Source organism: Festucalex cinctus, chromosome 8 (genome assembly GCF_051991245.1).
Source record: "Festucalex cinctus isolate MCC-2025b chromosome 8, RoL_Fcin_1.0, whole genome shotgun sequence".
Classification (NCBI taxonomy): domain Eukaryota; kingdom Metazoa; phylum Chordata; class Actinopteri; order Syngnathiformes; family Syngnathidae; genus Festucalex; species Festucalex cinctus.
In genome coordinates, this window is record NC_135418.1 from 9338601 (window position 1) to 9360479 (window position 21879).

General features: G+C 41.4%; 1 protein-coding gene and 1 long non-coding RNA gene across 3 annotated transcripts; both read left to right on the forward strand.

The window, feature by feature from the left end:
* Positions 1-788: 788 nt before the first annotated feature.
* LOC144024236 (uncharacterized) lies at positions 789-3105 on the forward strand. Its single transcript, XR_013284710.1, has 3 exons — positions 789-1600; positions 2006-2135; positions 2420-3105. It is a non-coding gene; the product is annotated as an uncharacterized LOC144024236 (long non-coding RNA).
* A 989-nt stretch (positions 3106-4094) lies between these two features.
* On the forward strand, positions 4095-21159 carry LOC144023628 (putative peptidyl-tRNA hydrolase 2). Of its 2 annotated transcripts, none has more exons than XM_077529284.1 (7): positions 4095-4328; positions 5991-6107; positions 8419-8490; positions 16699-16770; positions 18406-18503; positions 20381-20495; positions 20636-21159. In XM_077529284.1, exons 2-7 carry the CDS (start codon positions 5997-5999, stop codon positions 20720-20722), a joined length of 555 nt encoding a protein of 184 aa, XP_077385410.1. In that variant the 5' UTR covers positions 4095-4328; positions 5991-5996; the 3' UTR covers positions 20723-21159. The 2 variants fall into 2 exon arrangements, with proteins under 2 accessions (XP_077385410.1, XP_077385411.1); XM_077529285.1 differs by lacking the exon at positions 4095-4328 and adding an exon at positions 4436-4553.
* The last annotated feature ends 720 nt before the right edge of the window (positions 21160-21879 follow it).

Here is a 21879-nt window from a genome sequence, read left to right on the forward strand (position 1 = left end):
GAGTGAAGAGACGCAAATGCTAACCCCTTATCATGGCGAAACGAACGGGCAGCGACACATCCACTCACCAAGCCAAAGTAAAAAAGAAATGAGGTTCATTGATAGTAGATGAGAGCGCTGACATATCAGTACACAAAATGTTAGTCTTATATATTAAATACAGTCAGGAAAAAGATGTTAACTATAAAACTGTGTTCGGTGACAGCATGCACTGCTTAGGATATTGTGCAGGCAATAACTCAGGGGCATATTCACTAAGAATGCGCTGCGTCCGGTAATAGCGCGAAATATTGCACCACAACTGCACCCGCAGTCTGCGCCCAGTTAGCCACATATTCACTAAGGATATTGCTCTAATCATATACCGGCGCAAACACGTCCACAAAACTGACAGCTTGGAGCAAATTTGCACCTGATTTACCACACATGGCAATGGATTTGCGCCAAGAACATGGTTGTTATAGTAACAGTTGCGAGAAAGATGACATTATCAGAAAGTGAGGTTGGACCGAGAGTAAGCGTTTAGAGCGCCATTATGCTGTACAAAGCAGAGAGGACGACAACGACGTCATTCATTCATAAAGTACAAATTATTGGTGCGATCGTGTTTTAAAAATATATTTTCAGAGGTTGGCGTGGGCGTACAGTATATCTGGCACGTAAAAATGATCGGAAAATGCCTCCCCGCCATTGCCAATCTGCCCGGGTTACGTTATGTTGTCCTAAACTAACACGGAAATATTCCCCCCCCTTTCTCTCTTTCTCTCCTCTCTGCGTGATCAGCCGCGCATGTTGTGCTGCAAATGGCATGCACTGCCGGAGATCGAGGTGCGTCAGGTTAATACATGCTTTCCAAAAACATTATTTGCGTCACGCAAACGCGGTGTTGCTATTTGCGCTGGCGTTAGTGAATTTAGTGAATAGGCCCCTCAGTTTTACTCCAAACATGGACTGGACATGCAGAGAATGGTGATGCTGACCTCCAATGGTGCCTCAATAATGCTAGGAAAACACAACGGAGTTGCAGCTTTGTTAAAACGCCAAATACCACACCTAACTGAACAACATTGTGTGGCCCATAAAGAGGACTTGATGATGCCTGGAAAGATGTACCTTTGATGCGAGATGTGGAAACTCTTCTGAGAACTGTGTATTCCACTTTCTCTCGGTCCACTGTGAAGAGAGGCAAAATGGAGAACCTAGCAAAGATTCTCGATGAAGATACACTTTCATTCAGGCCTCTGAACGAAGTGCGATGGCTGTCGAGGCACCAAGCTTCTGAGGAACTACACTGTACTTCAAGAATTCTGCAAAAGAGAATTCACTGAAAACAGAGATCCAGTGGAAAAGTACTACTACAAAAACCTGAGTAATTCAAAGTTCAAGGTTATTGTCACTGCTCTGGGAAATGTTTTGAGTGAGCTAGCACAACTCTGCCTCACTTTACAAAGACGCAACCGAACTGTGATGGAAGGACACTGCTTTGCTAGAGCTAAGATTGAGAAATTACGTTCCCAATACTTAAAGGAGAAGGGTGTACAGTGGAGTGACCGTGTCAAAGAGACAATGGGGACCTCATCAGCTGATGGCAGAAATACCGGTGAGGTTACTCTTTTCATTAGTAAGCTCTGTGATCACATGGATGCTCGTTTTCCAGAAAATGAGTTAAAGGAGTGGTCTGCATTTGACATTGAAGCCCTGAGCTCAGACATCAGTTTTGACTATGGAATAGCAGATGTTGCCACATTGGCGAAGAAGTATGAGGCCATTCTCCACCACCCACAGTCAATGGAGGCCATTAACAGTCAATATGCCAAATTCAAGTACACAATGAACTAAAAACTTAAACAGGGGTCAATCATCACATTCTCAGATATGGTTGCTGCAACACTTAGATGCGAGGAGCTAAAAGAGATCTCACAGCTTGTGGATATTTGTGCTACTTTTTAAGCTTCCAGCGCAGATTGTGAAAGAGAAATTAATTTAATGAATCACATCAAAACAGCATCCAGAAATTGTCTTGAAGTGGCACATCTGGACCAGATGATGTGCCTAAAGTCAAAGCAAGAAGCAGATGAAGCCATCAACCTGGACAAAGTGTACAGCCATTGGAGAAGTGAGAAGGCCAGAGTAAGGTACAATTTAATTCAGACTTGTGCGTATTCTAGTGACATATATTAAGATTTTTTAAATATGGATGTTAATCATTACATGCTGTTACTACTAGATAATTTACACTCAGTAGAAATGCTAATAAAAACTGAGTAGGCCTAATTAGATATTTTACAGACAGAGAGTTACAGGAATTTACACTGTATCACAAGCAACAGCACACGTCATTGTGCAAAAATGGGAATGTTTTAACAAAACATAACAAAATGTTATGTCTGAAAAAGTGTATATGTATCATTTCTTCCAGAACAGGACCGTAACCCAGGCCACAACTGGTCCTCTTTTAGGGCAAAGCAGGACTCTTTCCATTGCCAAACCAGGACTCCTCCCATGGCTAAAGCAGGACTCTCACATATTTTATATGTGTTATATGTGTAGTTGGTATGTTATATGATATAACATACTACACATCTCATGAAAAACAAGATTTATGTCTTTCATTTTAAGTGGGCCAAATCACTTATATTAAAAGTAAACTAATGAAAATTGCTGCTGCAATTTGATTCTTTTAATAAGCCACGTAACTTGCCATGAGCTAAAGCTTTGAAGTGTGATACTGGTGTGTGGCCACAGCGTGCACACCTAATGTTACTCACAATGGTCCTCAGTGCGCTCAGCGAGCTTGTGTGTATGCCCGGACACATGAAAAATTAAAGGGAACATTGGTAACCAGCATCTGGCTTCAACTGGTAAAACGCTATGTGATGTCAGTTTTTAATCTCTTTATCTGGTCAACAGCCAATCAGATAATTCCATGTCAGTCCTGCTACCCACATGTCTAGCCACAGCCAATCTGATCGATTCACTGTCTATACATATGCCTGACTGAGAAGTGTATGTTTTGTCGGATTATTCCTCTATTTCTCTGTGCACCTCCACAGCCCATGTTAGCTTAGCGTCTAGATGTTAAGCGAATAAAGAGTTAAAATCTTATTTGTGTCTGCGTTTTTTAACTTCATCTCCAGAGCGTAACAGTTAAGAGTTACAATGTTTGAGGGGTTTATGAAACGAACCTTGTCTCACCTCAGAACGGATAAAAACTGAACTGTGAAAATACATCGGGTGAACATACCAAGTACAGATCCTCTGGAGCGAAAAGGTTTTTCTATAAATAGCCTATTTAAAAAGAAACTCGAATCAGAACTGTTTTCCTTGTCTCCGTCCTTCAGCACAGCTGAATCTAATGATCAGCTAATCAGCAAGCTTTGAAGAAGCCTGATAACGATCCCGATCATCAATCAGGTGTTAGTGGAGAGAAACATGGAAAACAGGCTGGGTATGTGCTCTCAAGGACCGAACTTGGAGACCCCTGCGATAAAATCTTTCCAATAAGACGCTATGTTTGTTGTGTGGGTGAACTGGTGAGAACTCTTCGGACGCGTGTCGTTGCCTCAAAAAATAAAACCCATATTCGGCCGTGTGGTCAAAAACAATTTAATTCCAATAAAGTCCAATCCTTTTCCGTTAATGTCCAGAAGCCAACACGATCCTTTTCGCATACCGACAACGGTGAGGGGAAAAACAAACAAAAAAACAACAACACTAACCTTTTCGCATACCGACAACGGCAAAAAATAAAAATAAAAAGATAATAAAAAAAATGTTTGCCTCCAAGGTTAACAGTTAACACGAATCTGACGCTCATTACCATGCTCTTCATTTCAGCCTGGGGGCACATGCACCACCATGCGGTCAAACTCAGAAATCACATAAAGAAAAAGGCAAAACAATGAACACTGTAATATGACTCCAACACAGTATGTGTCCAATTCTCTACCTTTCGTACAACACATGCTTGGGTACAAACGGCTTTATTAACATTTAATATAAACAAAACAAATGTGCACATGTCCTATCCTTTTCGCAATGTCTGTTTCATTTTGCATGTGTGTGAACGTGTTTGGACTTCTGTGGTGGCCGTAGTTACCGAACCAAGATGGCCGATCTTCTGCGCATGCGGCTCACCGATCGCGTCTTGACAGGGGGAAGCAGAAAAAAAAGAAGCAGAAGCAAGAGTGAAAAAGTAGATGCAGAGATTCAGTAGATGAATCCCTCAGCCACAGAGGAGAGGTGTAGTTAAAAAAAAATACTGCGGTCAAGCACATGTGATTAAAATTGTTCTCGAAATTCTGACTTGGAGTCGTCTGCTACAACTGGTAAGTCATTATATTGGAAATACTGCTAGCGGCTAATGCTGACGCCATAACTAACCCTGCCTTCACGTGCTGTGGGAAAGATGGACCTTACCACTCGGAAATCCTAATTACAACGGAGTTCTGTACATGTGCTTTTGTTGTTATAGCAAAAATTACACAAACCAGCTGATACTCGTAAAACCGAACAAACGGGCAAATAATGAATTGTAAAGGACATGACATTGAGTAAGTCAGCTTTATTTGTATAGCGCTAGATACACAAAGTGGTTTAAGCCACAACATTCCCCCAAGTAAGATATCACAACATTTTAAATTATTTAATTGTGAAGAAGAGCGTCTTTATGGTACAAATGGAAAGATTGGCTTTGTGGATGCTCTTCGATTAATAACTGGCTGTTTCACTTCACATGATGTTTGGCATTGGTATTGCTAGCTTGATTCTGTGAAGAATTAGGCTGTTTTACAGGAATATATACACTTTATTACATTCTTTCCGAGCGTCTGGACGGGTTTTTATAAATTAATGAAATTGTCCATTTTATGTTGTGCGGCAAATGGGAGGCGAAGTGCACTGCAACGTTTGCCGTGACTGGCAAACCACGCACTGGCTGCGAAGGTGGCCCAGGCGATGGTTTTAAAGGGATACTTCACTTATTTACAGCAATAAAAAGTTAATATTTTGTCTATAATTAATTTGATACTTTATACTCATTATTTTTCACATACAAGCAAATAGTACCTTTAAAACACATTTTGCAACTTGCTGCACTGAAAATAACATCACAAGGGCTCAGATAACCAATCACAGCTCACCTGTTTTCTAGGTTTGGTCATGTAACATTCCCAAGCTGAGCTGTGATTGGTTACCTGAGCCCTTGTGATGTCATTTTCAGTCGACAGCAAGTTGCACAATGTGTTTTTAAAGGTACTAATTGTACATGAAAAATAACGAAAATGTCAAATTTATTATAGGTAAAATATTAATGTTTGACTTCCAAAAAGCGATTGGGATATCATATGCAATTATTGTTTTCAAGGTCCTTTTCAATTAATTTTTTACCCAACAAAAAGTTAATTAGAACAAACAATATCTGATCTATTATAGATTACATGATCTTAAGATAAAGGCAAATTAAGTCACAGTTTTTTGTACTACAATTACAGTTTACCACTTCAACATCCAAATTTTCATGTTGCATGAAACATGACATGTAGACATTGCATTTATCATTAAATAAATTCAGTATACATATTTAAAAAATAAAAATTAGCTATCTCCAGTCAGTAAACTCACACATGTTAAAGTGTAGGCAAATTAAATTATACCTCTTTGTATGATGTAAAATTTTCCGATTTGGTTTAAAAAACAAAACAAAAAAACACTATCATTCTGTAGCTATCCTTGTGGGTAGGTCACGGGTTGGGTATTTTCCCATGGTCTGGACGGGCTTTGAAGGCAACACAGTCTCATTGTTATAGTAAGCCAAGCTCATTCAGAGCACAGGGGTGGGGGTGGGAGTGTTGGAACGCGGCCAGCAGTGGCCGGAAACGGCGCTGTGTGAAACCCGGAAGTCGCTCGTAGCACGTGTAGAGATATGTGGTTTTATGTGAATTAACAAGAATGACCCTTCATGTTGAGTGTTTTGATTTTGTTGTTTACAGTTATATATGGAGCCGTCGAAGCAACCAAGCCCGCCAGACTTGGGTTCACAGGATGTGAACCCTTTGTTTTTGCAGCAACTTCGGGACCTGGCTATTCCAGAAGAAGCAGCTAAACAGGTAGAACACCGCACTTTATTCCAAATCTTCTGTGCAGGTGTGCCCTCCTAATTTTCGTGGATGATTAGTGTTACACCACTCAAGACCAAATTTTGAGGATTTAGGTCTTTTTTTTTTTTCTTTTTTTTTTTTTTTTTCTTTTTTTTTTTTTTTTCCCTCCAATCAAAACAACAACAACAAAAAAGTCTTGTCTGGACCAGGCATGGGCAATCTCGGTCCTCGAGGGCCACAGCCCTGCAGGTTTTGCAGGTTTCCCTCTTCCAACACAAGCTGTTTCCAATCAAGGGGATCTTTATCAGTCTAATGCAGAGCTTGCTGATGAGCGGATCATATATCAGCTGTGTTGGAGAAGGGCAACATCCCTGGTCTGGACTCTGGATTTTCTGTTAAGACTGGTCGAAACCAGCACTAATCTCCTATTCTTCAACTTTATGTGATAAAAGGAGAAGAACTTGGTTTAAAAAAAAAAAAAAAAAACTACAGCAACAAATATACCTTCAATTTACATGTTACTAGTCCCCCACCACCCTCGAAATGACTGTAACCTCCACATAGGGAATTAAATAGCAAGGGGTATTATTAGGGTTGGCGCTGGGTATCGATTCAGATTTCCAGAATTGATTCAATTCGATTCACAAGGGCCCAATTTGATACGATTCACAACGATTTTCGATTCAGTTGAGGAATTCATGCAGCACCTACTTTAGACAGTCAAAAGTACCAATGCTGCAAATATAGAAAGTAGAAACTTCTTGCTCTAATTTTATGCATTACTAAAAATATGAATATTTACATTAAGAACTGAATCCATTGCAGTTACATTAATCATCTGTTTTATTTAACATGGCCTTATAAAATCACTAAATAATAATTTAAATTAATTACAACCACAGTACAGGCTGTGTAAAAAAAAAATGACAAAAAAACACTGACACTCATGACATTCACATTGTTGTGACAGTTTTTGTGCACATGTACCAGTGGTGGGTGAGGGGAGGGGGTGGGTGCGGAGATGATTGATACCGGCTTTCGCCGTGTAAGTGGCGCGGGCTTGGGAGCGTTGGTTTGTGTGTGTTGGGTGTGCGTGTGTGTGTGTATGGTGGTGGTGGTGGTGGTGGTGGGGGGGGGGGGGGGGGGTCGATATATCGATATTTTAAACCCAGCCCTAGCACTGGGTCATGAAACCTTTTCGCCATTGTGGCTACACAGTACAGTGTTCCCTCGTGAAAGGCAGGTGTTACAGTCCAAAAACTACCCTCGATAATGGAAATTTAACTGAGCTTCCATCACTGCACACAGGTGCCTCGAATCCCTTTTTTTTTTCTCTCCTTGTCTTCTTAAAAATCACCAATCCAGCATCCAAACATTTTTCCATAAAACATGGGTAGGCCTAAAGCAGCACGCGCAAACTCGTTGAACTGTGCATTGTAAAAAAATAAAAATGGTGAGTCAGACTAAACGACAGATCAGAAAATAAAAACACCATGTATAATAACATAACTCTAACGACCTGCTGTTTTGTTTTGTTTTGTTTTGTTTTTTCTTTTTTGTCTCCTCACTGTTAGTGCCGCGACGGGTTGCCTTCACGCGTCCTGTGTCCCGGGCCACATGGCTCAGCCTTTAATAATAATAGTGACTGTCACTAATATATATTTTTGGGGGTTTATAGTGTTGTTTGTGTGGTAAATTAAAGATTAGAAAACGGGGGGAAAAAATCATTGCCATTGCAACCACAAAGCACCCAAATCACAACAAAATCTAACCCAGAAAACTAAAGAGGAAAAATGTGACAATATTACCGCATACCCCGGTGTAATGAGGAGACAGTGAAACGGTGTCAAAATCTTAACACCGCCCAACTCTACAAGCAAGCACAACGCCGTTGCGTAAACATTTCTCCAGATTGATTGACAGGATGAAGGACGATTAGTTAAGATGATCCACCCCCGGAAAACCCAGCCAGTAGACATCCTCCACTATACGTTTCAAAGAGAATGCTCTTTAACTGTTAAACCTTGTTTTTGTATTCGTCTCGGTTTGTCTCAGTCTTGGCCCTGACTCTGTCTCGACTCACAAAAGCCTTGGTCTCAGTGACTGTTTTTGTCTCAGCAAAGTCTTGGTCTTCGATAGTGTAGGGATTGGTTAATGATTGGATAACTGTGAACTCGTCACAGTTTTCTTCCATTGTATGTAATCAAAGATGGTTGAGGTCACAATGGTGCGCATTTTCTTTTTGCACATTTCCATTTCAGTGATTGCCTTTCAGTGCCTGCACAGTGATTTGTAATTATTCTTTTCTTCTCATTTCTAGTCGCTCCTGCATACTGGGAATGTTTCTGCTGAGGAGGCAGCCATGTACTACTTCAACAAACTGGAGAATGAGGTGCCTTAACCTAGCCTTAGTCTCAACAGGTACACATTGGCTCAGTAGACGTCCATTAGACGTAGTTTTATGGGGAGAGATTTGTCTCAAAAATATTCACACAAATAAATTTGTGATTTTCACGTGTTTTGGAATCCACAAATACGTTCGTGATTTTCACGTGTTTTTCAGAACCACAAATATTTTCGTGATTGTGATTGTGACAGTCGCAATCCACGACAATTTGTACTAGAATGTAGGTCTCTACTGGAATGTAGATTTTCACGTCTTTTTAGATTTTGTGTGCATTTTCTATGACTTTTGTTTGCGAGTTGTCAAAAGTGTGTTTGTGGATCGTCGCGCACGTGCATATACTTTTGAGACAAACACGCTGTTTTGAGATTTTCACACACACAAGCCCTCAGATATTCACGTGTCTAAGGCCCGGTCCTCCTCCGTCCACGGGGAGGCAGTGTTGCTGTCTCCGTTGAATGAGAATGAGCTGTTTCTCGTTTAAAATTGGACACTGAAAAACAGAAATCAAGTCTTTATCTGACCTTCCACTGTGTTTAATTTGCACAAGTCGCAAAACAAAATCCAACCTTAATTTGTTTTCCTTGAGCTTGTTTTTCCGTCACTCGAAAAACACTCTTCTTCTGCTGTTAAATTTTCTTTCAAAAGCCAAAGAATACAGATGTGTTTTCAGACGTGTTTTAAAAGCAGATAAAGAGGGGGGATTGCCTAATATTTTGTGGAAGGTCGTTCCAAAGGGGGGAACAGCAACAGCAAAGGCTCGATCCCCTCTAAGCCTCCGCTTTGTCCTCGGTACCTCCAATTGTGTTTGGTCTCCTGACCTAAGGCACCGGGCAGGTGTGTAGGGGTGCAAGAGCTCAGCGAGGTAAGGTGGGGCAAGACCATTTAGAGATTTAAGAACAAATAAAAGAATCTTAAAATAGGACTCTAAATTTCACAGGCAGCCAGTGAAGAGAGGCCAAGATTGTGGTTATGTGTTCACTCTTAGGGGTACCAGTAAGGAGACGAGTAGCAGTATTTTGGACAAGCTGGAGGCGCTGGAGGGAGGACTGGCTGATTCCAAAGTAAAGTGCATTACAGTAGTCCAGCCGAGATGTCACAAAGGCATGGATTACCGTTTCTAAGTGCTGCTGAAATAGAAGATTTTTTTTTTATCTTAGCTAGCTGCCTAGGATGAAAAAAGCTGGATTTGACAACAGCGGCAATTTGCTGGTCCAATTTAAAGTCACTGTCCATCTTGACACCCAGGTTTCAGGCTGTTTGCTTTAGATAGTGTGCCAGAGGACCCAAGTCGTCAGGATGAGAAGAGCCGCTGGGACCAAAGATCATAACTTCTGTTTTCTTCTCATTGAAGTTCAAGATATTTAAAGCCATCCAGGCTTTGATTTCCTCCAGACAGGACAAAAGAGGCCTCAATGAGAAAGCGTCCATTTCACTAAGCGGGACATAGATCTGTCATCCGCATAGCAATGAAAAGAAATCCCATGTTTTCTTAGGATGGAGCCCAAGGGCCGTAAATAAAACAAGAACAGTAGGGGCCCCAATACAGAACCTTGTGGAACACCATATGACAGTGGGGCGGTGCGGGACTCTGCGCACCCAAGGCTAACAGAATGTTCTGTCTACCAAATAGGATCGAAACCACACAAGCACTACCACCAATGCAGACCTGTTTGCTGTAAATTAGCCAACAGAATACTGTGGTCCACTGCATCAACGAGGCATACATAGTCTTCAGTGTCATTTGCCAGGCGGATGTCCTCAAAAAATCGTAACAGGGCTGACTCTGTGCTATGCATTTTCTTAAAACCTGCCTGGAAAACCTCCAAGATGTTATTTTTGGCCAAAAAAGTGCTTAATTGAATGTGTACCACTTTTCCCACAATTTTCGAGATAAAAGGCATCTTAGAAATGGGCATAAAATTTGACAGCACACATTGGTCTAGACCGGGTTTCTTCAGTAGTGGTTGTACCACAGCATGTTTAAATTGTTTGGGGACTACGCCAGAAGACAGGCTACTGTTGATAATAGCCAAAACCAATTTACCGATACTTGGGAAAACCTCTTTAAAGGAAGGCTCCTTTAATTTTACATGTATGGCTTGATCGGCAGTAAATAGTTAGTTTAGCTACGAAAAATGCATAAGAGCTGAAGAATACACCCTTATATTGATTTATTTAACTTTTCTTCAACATAGAAGTACTTCCGTGTTGCAACGCCCCCGAGTGGTGACGTCACTAGTGTGTATACTCGCTTGGCGAACAGTAGTTCACGCAGACATAACAACGGGGAGGACACAAACTGTCACTTATGCCTTTGTGTATTGCAAAATTTTGCAAGGCGTCGGCAAGGAAAAACCCGCGAGACCCCCTAAAAAAAAAAAAAAAAAAAAAAAAAAAAAAAAAAAAAAAAACCGACATGAGTAGAAGGACAAGCAGGCGTGCGCGCAGCGAACATTTCAGGCATGAGGACTTACATACAAAATATGTTACAATTTGAGATGGGGTACGCCACACGCCTAATACTAAAGCCCAACGCAGTACCGAGTATCTTTAAAGGAACACTTTACTTATTGATCCATTTTTAGCAGCAAAAAGTTGCTACTTTTTCAATAATTAATTTGGTGACGTGATTATTTTTTTATGTACATTTAATAACTTTTAAACCGATGTTAAAATGAATCGAACGCCGGCATGTTTGTTACACGTGACTAAATAACCCGGATGTTTACGTCACTAGTGTGTAAACGCTACACTATGGAAGCACTATGCAACGCAGCCGTGCATCTCGCGTCAAACCCGGAAGGATTAAACCTTATCGCTTCGAGCCAACACGACAAAATAACTCTACCGAAGGAAAGTCTGCCTTGGATGTGAAAGTTGTGGCGCCAGATGGTCTTTTCGGGCACAAAATAAACTTTGACGAACGAGTGAATCAGGCGGGGGGTGAGTGGTGTTCGTGCGGGAGCTGCACATGAATGGACAATCCGCAAATGAATGTGTGCTGTCTGGAAATGAAAAAACTCGAGGATCGGTTCCTTGCGGACAATCTCAACTGCATCCTGGAACATCAGACATTCAACATGGCAATACTAAATAGACATTCTCAGGATAGCTTTGGTTGCGATGAAAGATGTGAAGAAGAAAAGTCTTGGAGGAGCAAATATCCAACAGGTAATGTGACACACAGTACGAGCAATGCAAAACGTGTGGAACTGACGAAATATTTCAGGAAAAAGAAAAAATAGTAAAATTAAATGTATCGTCGTTACAGCACCCAACCTCCCCTAGCTGTTTTTTTTTTTCTTTTTTTGCGGAGCGTCCCACTGCGGTCAGGCCAGCCGCCACTCGAAAAGACGAAGTCAAGCCAGCCGCCCCAACGATTGTTAATACTGTGCATTACGGTAACGTGCCGACGTGCCCCTGCGTTGGCCACCTTCAAATGAATTATGAAATAAAACAGTCCGTGCAGTATAATAACGAATGCCCCCCCACCCCCGAAACATGCCTACCTTTCGCTTTACATTTGCTTCGCTTCTCCGAGATCTTTCAGTGGCCGTAGGGAGACCTCGATGTGTGCCGGCTGTTGTGAGAGTGAGCTCCGTGTTGCTAGCAGAAGTAGCCGCCAGAGATCCTCCATCGGCTTGATTATTTCCCACGTCTGGTTCTTTAAAGATACTCGGTACTGCGTTGGGCTTTAGTATTAGGCGTGTGGCGTACCCCATCTCAAATTGTAACATATTTTGTATGTAAGTCCTCATGCCTGAAATGTTCGCTGCGCGCACGCCTGCTTGTCCTTCTACTCATGTCGGTTTTTTTTTTTTTTTTTTTTTTTTTTTTTTTTTTTTTTTTTTAGGGGGTCTCGCGGGTTTTTCCTTGCCGACGCCTTGCAAAATTTTGCAATACACAAAGGCATAAGTGACAGTTTGTGTCCTCCCCGTTGTTATGTCTGCGTGAACTACTGTTCGCCAAGCGAGTATACACACTAGTGACGTCACCACTCGGGGGCGTTGCAACACGGAAGTACTTCTATGTTGAAGAAAAGTTAAATAAATCAATATAAGGGTGTATTCTTCAGCTCTTATGCATTTTTCGTAGCTAAACTAACTATTTACTGCCGATCAAGCCATACATGTAAAATTAAAGGAGCCTTCCTTTAAAGAACCAGACGTGGGAAATAATCAAGCCGATGGAGGATCTCTGGCGGCTACTTCTGCTAGCAACACGGAGCTCACTCTCACAACAGCCGGCACACATCGAGGTCTCCCTACGGCCACTGAAAGATCTCGGAGAAGCGAAGCAAATGTAAAGCGAAAGGTAGGCATGTTTCGGGGGTGGGGGGGCATTCGTTATTATACTGCACGGACTGTTTTATTTCATAATTCATTTGAAGGTGGCCAACGCAGGGGCACGTCGGCACGTTACCGTAATGCACAGTATTAACAATCGTTGGGGCGGCTGGCTTGACTTCGTCTTTTCGAGTGGCGGCTGGCCTGACCGCAGTGGGACGCTCCGCAAAAAAAGAAAAAAAAAAACAGCTAGGGGAGGTTGGGTGCTGTAACGACGATACATTTAATTTTACTATTTTTTCTTTTTCCTGAAATATTTCGTCAGTTCCACACGTTTTGCATTGCTCGTACTGTGTGTCACATTACCTGTTGGATATTTGCTCCTCCAAGACTTTTCTTCTTCACATCTTTCATCGCAACCAAAGCTATCCTGAGAATGTCTATTTAGTATTGCCATGTTGAATGTCTGATGTTCCAGGATGCAGTTGAGATTGTCCGCAAGGAACCGATCCTCGAGTTTTTTCATTTCCAGACAGCACACATTCATTTGCGGATTGTCCATTCATGTGCAGCTCCCGCACGAACACCACTCACCCCCCGCCTGATTCACTCGTTCGTCAAAGTTTATTTTGTGCCCGAAAAGACCATCTGGCGCCACAACTTTCACATCCAAGGCAGACTTTCCTTCGGTAGAGTTATTTTGTCGTGTTGGCTCGAAGCGATAAGGTTTAATCCTTCCGGGTTTGACGCGAGATGCACGGCTGCGTTGCATAGTGCTTCCATAGTGTAGCGTTTACACACTAGTGACGTAAACATCCGGGTTATTTAGTCACGTGTAACAAACATGCCGGCGTTCGATTCATTTTAACATCGGTTTAAAAGTTATTAAATGTACATAAAAAAATAATCACGTCACCAAATTAATTATTGAAAAAGTAGCAACTTTTTGCTGCTAAAAATGGATCAATAAGTAAAGTGTTCCTTTAAAGAAATGAGGGGGAACAGAATCATATGGGGAACCAGGTGGCTTCATCTGGTGGACAAACATCTAAAGAGCTCAGGGAAATGGCTTCAAATGAATTTAGCTGAATGAATTTAGGTGGGGGTGGTGAAAGCCTAGCTTTGCCAATCTTATCAATGAAGAACTGAAGTAAGCTATTGCACATTTCAGGGGAAGAGTTTGTGCAGGTAGGCTGAGGAAGTTTAACTACTAAATCAATAGTTTTGAGCAGTACATGTGGATTATGACAGTTTGCCCGAATAAGATTTGAGAGGTGTTCTTTTTTGCCTCTTTCACAGTATTCTGATAACAGCGCCAACTGTCTTTCAAGATTTGATATGAGACTTGCAACCTGTCCCTTTTCCACCTTCATTCAGCTTTGTGGCATTCCCGTTTGGCTGCATGCATTTTTTTCATTGGACCAGGGCTCAGGTCTGACTTTTGACTGCACGGTTTTGAATGGAGCCACTGAATCAAGTATATTGAGGCAAAATTGGAGAACATTTGAGACAGTATTTTTACAACTAGCCTTAAATACATGATGTATATATTACATCCCAAATTATGTTTACAAGGAGGAAACTAAGATGCCTCTGCCAAATCTAATATTGGGGTCTAAGGAACTGAGCCTGATCGCTTAGTGATGCTCATGCCTCTGCCAAATCTAATATTGGGGTCTAAGGAACTGAGCCTGATCACTCAGTTCCTTAGACCCCAATATTAGATTTGGCAGAGGCATCTTTTGCTGAATTACAGTTATAAATTTGCTTCAGTTTTATTATTATTTTTTTCTTCAGTTCTAAGGAACTGAGTCCCTCTTTTTTTATCACTCAGTTCTTTAGACCCCAATATTAGATTTGGCAGAGGCATCTTTTGTTGAATTAGTTATAATTTTTTAATAATAAAAAAAAAAAAAGTTTCCCCTGTAAATGTCATTCAGAATATAATGTATATACATCATGTAACTGTTAAGGCAAGTTGTAAAATGCTGAGATCCTGTTGTTTAACACATTTAAAACATCATAAATCATCCTCTTTCTACTAAGTACTAGAGGTGGGAATCTTGGGGCACCTCACGATTCGATTGCGATTACGATTCAGAGGCGACGATTCGATTATAAAACGATTATTGATTTCCCCCCAGGCAGCAGAAAAAAAACAATGTATTTTGGCGCTTTTAATGTTTCGTACATTAGTTACAAAAATAGTACAAAAGTCCTCTCAGGCCTAAATAAACTACTATTTCAGTATCAAGTTAACAGTTCAAAACAGTAAATAAAATACTCAAGTCCTCATTCTGTAACAACAGCTTTTAAGTATATTCAGTCTTCAACAGAATAAAACATAGCATTGAGCAAAAATATATTATTTTTATCCACTCAAAAGTGCACTGAGGTATAAATGAAAGACAATGTGAACTACTACTTCAATACAAATGCCTTAAAAAAAAAAAAGTGCTTTCCTGCTTTTTAAGTTGTGTAAAGATGAACATGTAAACATTAAAGTTTCTCAGAGGTACAAAAAAAAAAAAAAAAACTCAAGTGCTTTTCTGCTTTTTAACTTGTGTAAACATGAACGTGTAAACATTAATGGGATCGTTCGGCTTTTTTAACATGAATCTCAATTTGATCCTCACCTCCCGTGTGTGCGATCAGCGCTGACTTCGGCGTTGGACGAGAGGAAAATAGTCCAGCAAGCTGGCTGGGGTCTCAGAAATAAAGCGTTTTTCTTCTTAAAACTATTTGTTTTCAAAAGCGTGATACATTTCCACCACAATACTCTTTTCTGAATAAAGTCAGACGCCATTACCGCCAGCCACTACTTTTCTGTTCGTTCGTTCGTATCACTGCGCGGCGCCCTGTAGAACGCTAACCGACGCACTGCAGCCAGCTAGCTGATACTTCCGCCTCAAGTTGTTTGCCTTTTCGGAGCAGGTCTGATCCCACGAAGAGGTGGGTTGGTCAGCTCAGCCATGCTTGTTGTTGTTTTGAATCTCGAGGCGTGAGTTGTGGATGTGTACTCTCGGTCCGTCCCAAAAAGCGTCCCGAAGACCGCGCGCGCTACTGCGTTTCAGTTCCGCGTACTTTTCGCTCGTTTCGCTACCCTTGGCATATTTATATAATCGGAATTTGGACATTTGTGAATCGTTCTCGATTGTTGCACGGCCGAATCGTGAATAATCTAAGAATCGGAAATTTTGCACACCTCTACTAAGTACTGTCTCAATTGTTCACCAATTTTTATATAGTAAATGTAGTCTTGGTCTAGTGGCTATCCAGTAATATATACCGATCAGAGCTGCTGCTTTAGTGGCGTAGAAGAAATTTTAACAGCAGAAGAAGTGTCTTTCGAGTGAAGGCAAAACAAGCTCAAGGGAAACAAACTATGGTCACATTTGCTAAATAAACACATAATGGAAGGTCAGATAAAGATTTGATTTCTGTTTTTCAGTGTCTAATTTTAAACAAGAAACATATCGTTCAAAGGAGACAGAAACACGGCCTCCCCGTGGACAGAGGAGGAACGGCCTTAGACACATGAATAATTGTGTGTGTGTGTGGGTGTGTGTGTGTGTGTGTGTGTGTGTGTGTGTGTGTGTGTTTGTGGGGGGGGGGCGTGTGTGTTTGTGTGAAAAACTTCGAAGCAGCGTGATTTTTGTCTAAAAAATAAATGCGTGTGCGTAACGATCCACAAACACACTTTCGACAACTCACAAGCAAAAGTCAAGGAAAATGCACACACAAATATTAAAAAGACGTGAAAATCTGAATAACACGTGAAAATCAAGAAAATGTTTGTGTATCTGAAAATCACGAATTTATTTGTGTGAATATTTTTGATACAAATCTCTCCCCATAGAGTTTGTCCAAAGCCCAATCTCAGTTATCTCGTGTGTCTCCTCCACAGGAGGGAGATGAGGACTTCATGTACAAAATGGTGTTTGTGGTCAACATGGAACTTGCTATGGGGGTTGGAAAGGTACATTTGCTGCTGCTGCTGCTGCTCTGGCTGATTTGTATATCGTCCCTGTCGGACCAAAACCTCATGTGTCCAAATTTGGTCAATTTCAGTTTTCCACAAAAATGTACTATGGGTCAATCCCATTGCGGGTCTTATTTTTATTTGTATTTTTTTATTCTTTATAAATTATTGTCCAATCTATTTTCCCCTCCAAAAGTATTGGAACATCAAGTTCAATTTTGTAGTTTTTGTTGCATACTGAAGACATTTGGACTCCATATCATAAGATAACGATGAGACAGAAGTTCTGAATTCCATCTTTTAATTTTTTTTTTTTTTTTTTTTTTCTCCTCCATGGTATGTATTAGGCATGGGTCGATTACCAGTTTGACGGTTTACCATGGTTTTAAAGTAGTTGTGCAATGGATCACAAAAGTCACGGTTCGGATCAGATCATTTATTTGAGTCATGGATCTCATCGTTTTTCAGGTCAGCAAAAATATCTAAATGAGAGAAAAAAAAAAAATTCCTTAATGTTTATAAAACGTTTTTTCCCCATTAAATTAAAGGGATTAGATCACGTTTTTTTTAAACCCTTCTACAGATAACTATAGGCATATAATGTTTAAATCTTACCTTTGACACCATGGCGATGTAATTTTTTTATGAAATATGTGTTTTGCTGGTTATTTTTCTAATGCGGAAGTAAAATCCCAACTCTCCCACGTGGTTGCCGCGCCCCTTCTCACCCGAGCCGGCTGCTGCTGGAGCACTGCGTTCGAGCACTCCTCTGAATGGCCACGCAGGCCAGCAATTGTTCAATAAACATTTGAAACAAAATGTCTACTTTCCGCAAGAAATCGTACTGGAAAAAGAGAGGAAGGGAGAAAAAAAACCCTGAGTGGGTCAAGAGCCAGAGACCTGCTACTTACAGAGCGAGCGTGCTAACCACTACACCATTCGTTCATTGAGGTTCAACAGTGCAAAAGTTTTACTTGTAGTTTACACTAGTGTCAGCCAGAACCTTTCTGGGATTTTAAGACAGCCAATTGTCATTGCACTTTGGCATTGCAAATGTGAAGGATGAATGTTTGCTTTGAATTCATTTGAACTGAATATTTTCTGATAAAGGCTACTTTTATCACTATCCTGCGAGCATGGAGGGCTCCGAGAAAGTGGCCGTGCATTTAGTCCGCAGAGGCGGTGCAGAGGTGGGTCCGCACCTAATGATGTCATAAAGAGAGCACCCTCTCGTTTTCTCAGGTTGGGGGTGCTGGTGCTTGGAGTAGAATGACCTAGAATCTCTCATAGAGGGGTGAATCGAGGAGAACACCACTTCGGTGATGTTTTTAAGGAGGAATTAGCGTTGTTTTTCACTTGGAAACAACCTTGACAATTCATTCTTAAAGTACGGCTTTGTTTACATTCACTGTTGGCATCCAAAATGGCAGATGATAATGTAGCTGACGTCGCATGCTCGCCTCTATAACCGCAAATACTGGATATCAAATACGTTTTGGTGTAAAATTGCTTTGTCTTTAGGTTGCACTTGCAAGCTAGAGTAAAGCAAGTTTTGCTGTCAGTCACTATGGTTTGAACATGTCAGCTTTCCGCTGTAATATGCAGCCAAAGTGTTGACTTTTTTTGTTGCAGGTCGCAACTCAGGTAGGACATGCTGCTGTGGGGTTGTACCAGACTCTGCAGGATAAAAGCAGCGGGAGGGAGATGGCCTGGAAGTGGAACAATAGTGGGTATGACAAAATCATAAATTCATTATCTCATGTGTCAGCGATTTTATGTAAACACTAAACAGAGAACCAGGCATGAAAATCCCTCACCTTTCAGCGAAATTCGCCATTTTGAAACCAAAATAAGTCACCAACGTGACTCGAGCAGATCCGTTGAGAAAATATTTTGGTGGGAGTTTGTTTGACCAGAGATTCAGCCAGTGTATCAGTGAAGTCCGGGTGGGATGCATACCGAAGACGGCACAGATTCACATTAAATCAGACGGTGACATGTTCCAAAGCACGTCTTGAAGTTGTGACAGTGCGGGAGTACGTGTTGGTAATTTTCTATGGCGCACTTGAACGCAGCGTAGTGACGTCACCCGCACTGGTTTTCATTCACACAGCATTTTCGGGGGCTCCGGGTGGAGGAGTGGAACCGTCACTTGCCTTCGGTGCCAGTTGGCGTGGGTTCACTTCTCCTCCTGGGAGACCATGTGTGGCCAACATGATGTAAGCTTGAGTAAGTGATTTAAAAACAAAACAAAAAAAACACTACATTTCCGGATTTGGGTGGAAGCAAGCGAGATTTGACCGCCGGCACCAACAAGCCAAATGAAAGTAAAGTTTTTTGGCTCCTAGCATGCTTTGGTTGAGTGTGGTGCCCCACCTGGTGTGTGGACTTCTTGATGATGAGGCCAAACGGCAGCCGGGATGTCAACGCCATCGGCTCGCCACTGCGTCGTCTGCCTTTCCCTCTGCCGGACACAGCAAATGCCCGTCTTCAAACAGCGATGCGAATCATGTTCAGTTGTAAAGTGTGTGGCCATCCTTGCAAATATGGAATTTTAGAACAATACTTACCACATACTTACTTAATACCATATTTATAATTTCATAGATAACGAAGTTTCGTAGATAACGAAATTTTGTTATTCGTGCCCAACAATTCTCGTTGTTTTTTGTTTCGTCAAGTTATGTGAATAAATAGTTAAAACCTTATTTGTGTCTGCGTTTTGGGATCCAACCCTTCAGCACACAACAGGAATTGGATTTCAAATGGAAAGGTGCTGTGCCTGTTAATGCCACCGAACTACAAAGATGTTTAATAACAAATAACAGGTGTTGTGAACTGGAAGGAGCTGCCTGCAGAGTACAGAATAATATACAGTACTTCTTCAGCACCCACCTCAACTGCCGTAAAATGTATTGACACTAGGGCTGTATATATGGGAAGTGAAATGGACAGTTTTTTTGTTTTTGTTTTTTTTTAAATATAACTGGGCGTTTTATGACACTTAAAGACTCAACATCTGGTGGTGCTTTCTAGTTTACTACGTGGTGATTTATTTTTGCCGTCACACCGTGATTGTACATGACATTGGGAAGAATTACTTGCCTGCATACTGCGAGTTGAAAGTGGGTAAGCGAGATCTTCTGCTTCCAATAATGAAAGTGTTCTCTGGTCCTCACTGTCTCGTGAGCGCCACACATTTAACTGTGCATGCGCCTTATGGTGTGGTGCACCTTATGTATGTGTTAAAGTCAGGAATACCACCCGTAACTAAGACTGCACCTTATAATACCTTATAATACACCTTATGGTCATGACAATACGGTAGTTTAAATTGTGCCTCGTTAAGCATGTCTCTTCACTGATGCCATTTTCGGGGGTCCTACTCCTTAGCCACATTAATGTACAAAATTTTGGACCTGGGTGAAATTTTTAGACTTTTACGTAGGCCTTATACAAGTAGTCGTGAAAATAAGGTATTTGTTATCTGGTACACAGTAGAGCAGCATAGCGGGGGGGAAAAAAGTATGTTTTTGGAATGATTGCTTTGTGCCATATATTAATTTAGTTGAAAGTGATCTTTTTATATATGTATTGTGTGATACAGAGCCAAGAAGATTGTGGTCCAGGGTACCAATGTGGCTCATCTTTTAGAGCTTCAGGCCCTGGCCATGAGCTTCAGTCTGCCCACTTACCTGGTCCAGGATGCAGGGCTTACTCAGGTGAGACGTGTGTGTGTGTGTGTGTGTGTGGGGGGGGGGGGGGGGGGGGGGTGTGTGTGTGTGCTTGCACACATCTTAGTTTTCTGCAATGACAGTCATGGATTCCAAGATTAAAACAGCCCAACCCTGTCTTTGGTCAGGTGCCATCTGGTTCCCGTACCGTCCTGGCTGTCATGGGTGAGGAGGACATAGTGAACAATGTTACTGGCAGTCTGAAGCTGCTCTGATGGGCTCAAGACCACCTCCGGAAGTAACGCATCTGTGATTTGAAGGCAGCATGTAGCAAGCTTGTAACCTTTAAAACAAGAGTGCCCAGATGTTTTTAACTCTGTATATGGGTTGCTGTATGAATTAAGCATTTGGAGCTGAAGAGGAGAGAGATGAATTCTTTAACAGTAAACTAGTCTGTAAGGTTTGGCTTTGGTCTTTTGTTTTGCAAGTTTTACTCCAATTGCAGAAGATGAATAATGTCACCGTTTGATTTGTTTTGTATTGTAGTTAAGATTATTCATTATTAAGGATGTTGAGCAATCCCAGCAAATTACATAGTTGGTGTAAATTGGCCACACACAACTGATACTTAAATGTATGTTTACTGGAAATGCAACTTCTTTTTTCTTTTTTTAAATCAAAGATATATAAAATGGCAAATTTACTAACTCCCCCCAGACTCATGAAGTCGTAATATCCAATTTAATTTTTCCAACTATGAGTGTTGCACGAGGTACCGGTACCAGTACCGTACCTCTTCACATCTTTGGCATCAAAAACGGTTCGGTATCATTTTTTTTAAGAAAATAAATAGGAGACCCCCCGCCAACTCTGTTTTAAAGGTAGGTACACATACACGCATGGCTTCCTGTCTGACTACCGAAATGTGGAAAACACCTGCAGCACGCCTCTTTCAGCGTGAGGGTGCAGGATGATGGCTTCACGCACTGAACACTGAAGCACTCACTGGTCGTGCACTCCTCATTGAGAAGCATGACGCACTAATTGTCATATGGAACTTTTTTTTTTTTTACACCTCACAGGTATTGTGCCGAAGTACTACCCCAGTAAAAACATTGTATCTTAACCCCCCCCCATGACACGGGAGCGCGCACACAGAGTGGAAGCCACACGACAGCACTGCCTACGCATGTTACACATGAAGAACGTGCGGTTTTTGATTTCCATTTTAGCAACGTTTTGTAAAAAGAGCAAATGTTTGTTCGCGGAGAAACAACAAAAAGAAAAGGTCACTTCTGCTGTGGACTCGAGGAGCGTTCAATGAACAAGCACACAGTAGTAAATCTAGTAAATCACAGTTATTCATGGAAAAAAACTGACGACTGACAGAGCGACAGGTTGTGATGCATTTTTGACACTTCCCTTCAAAAAC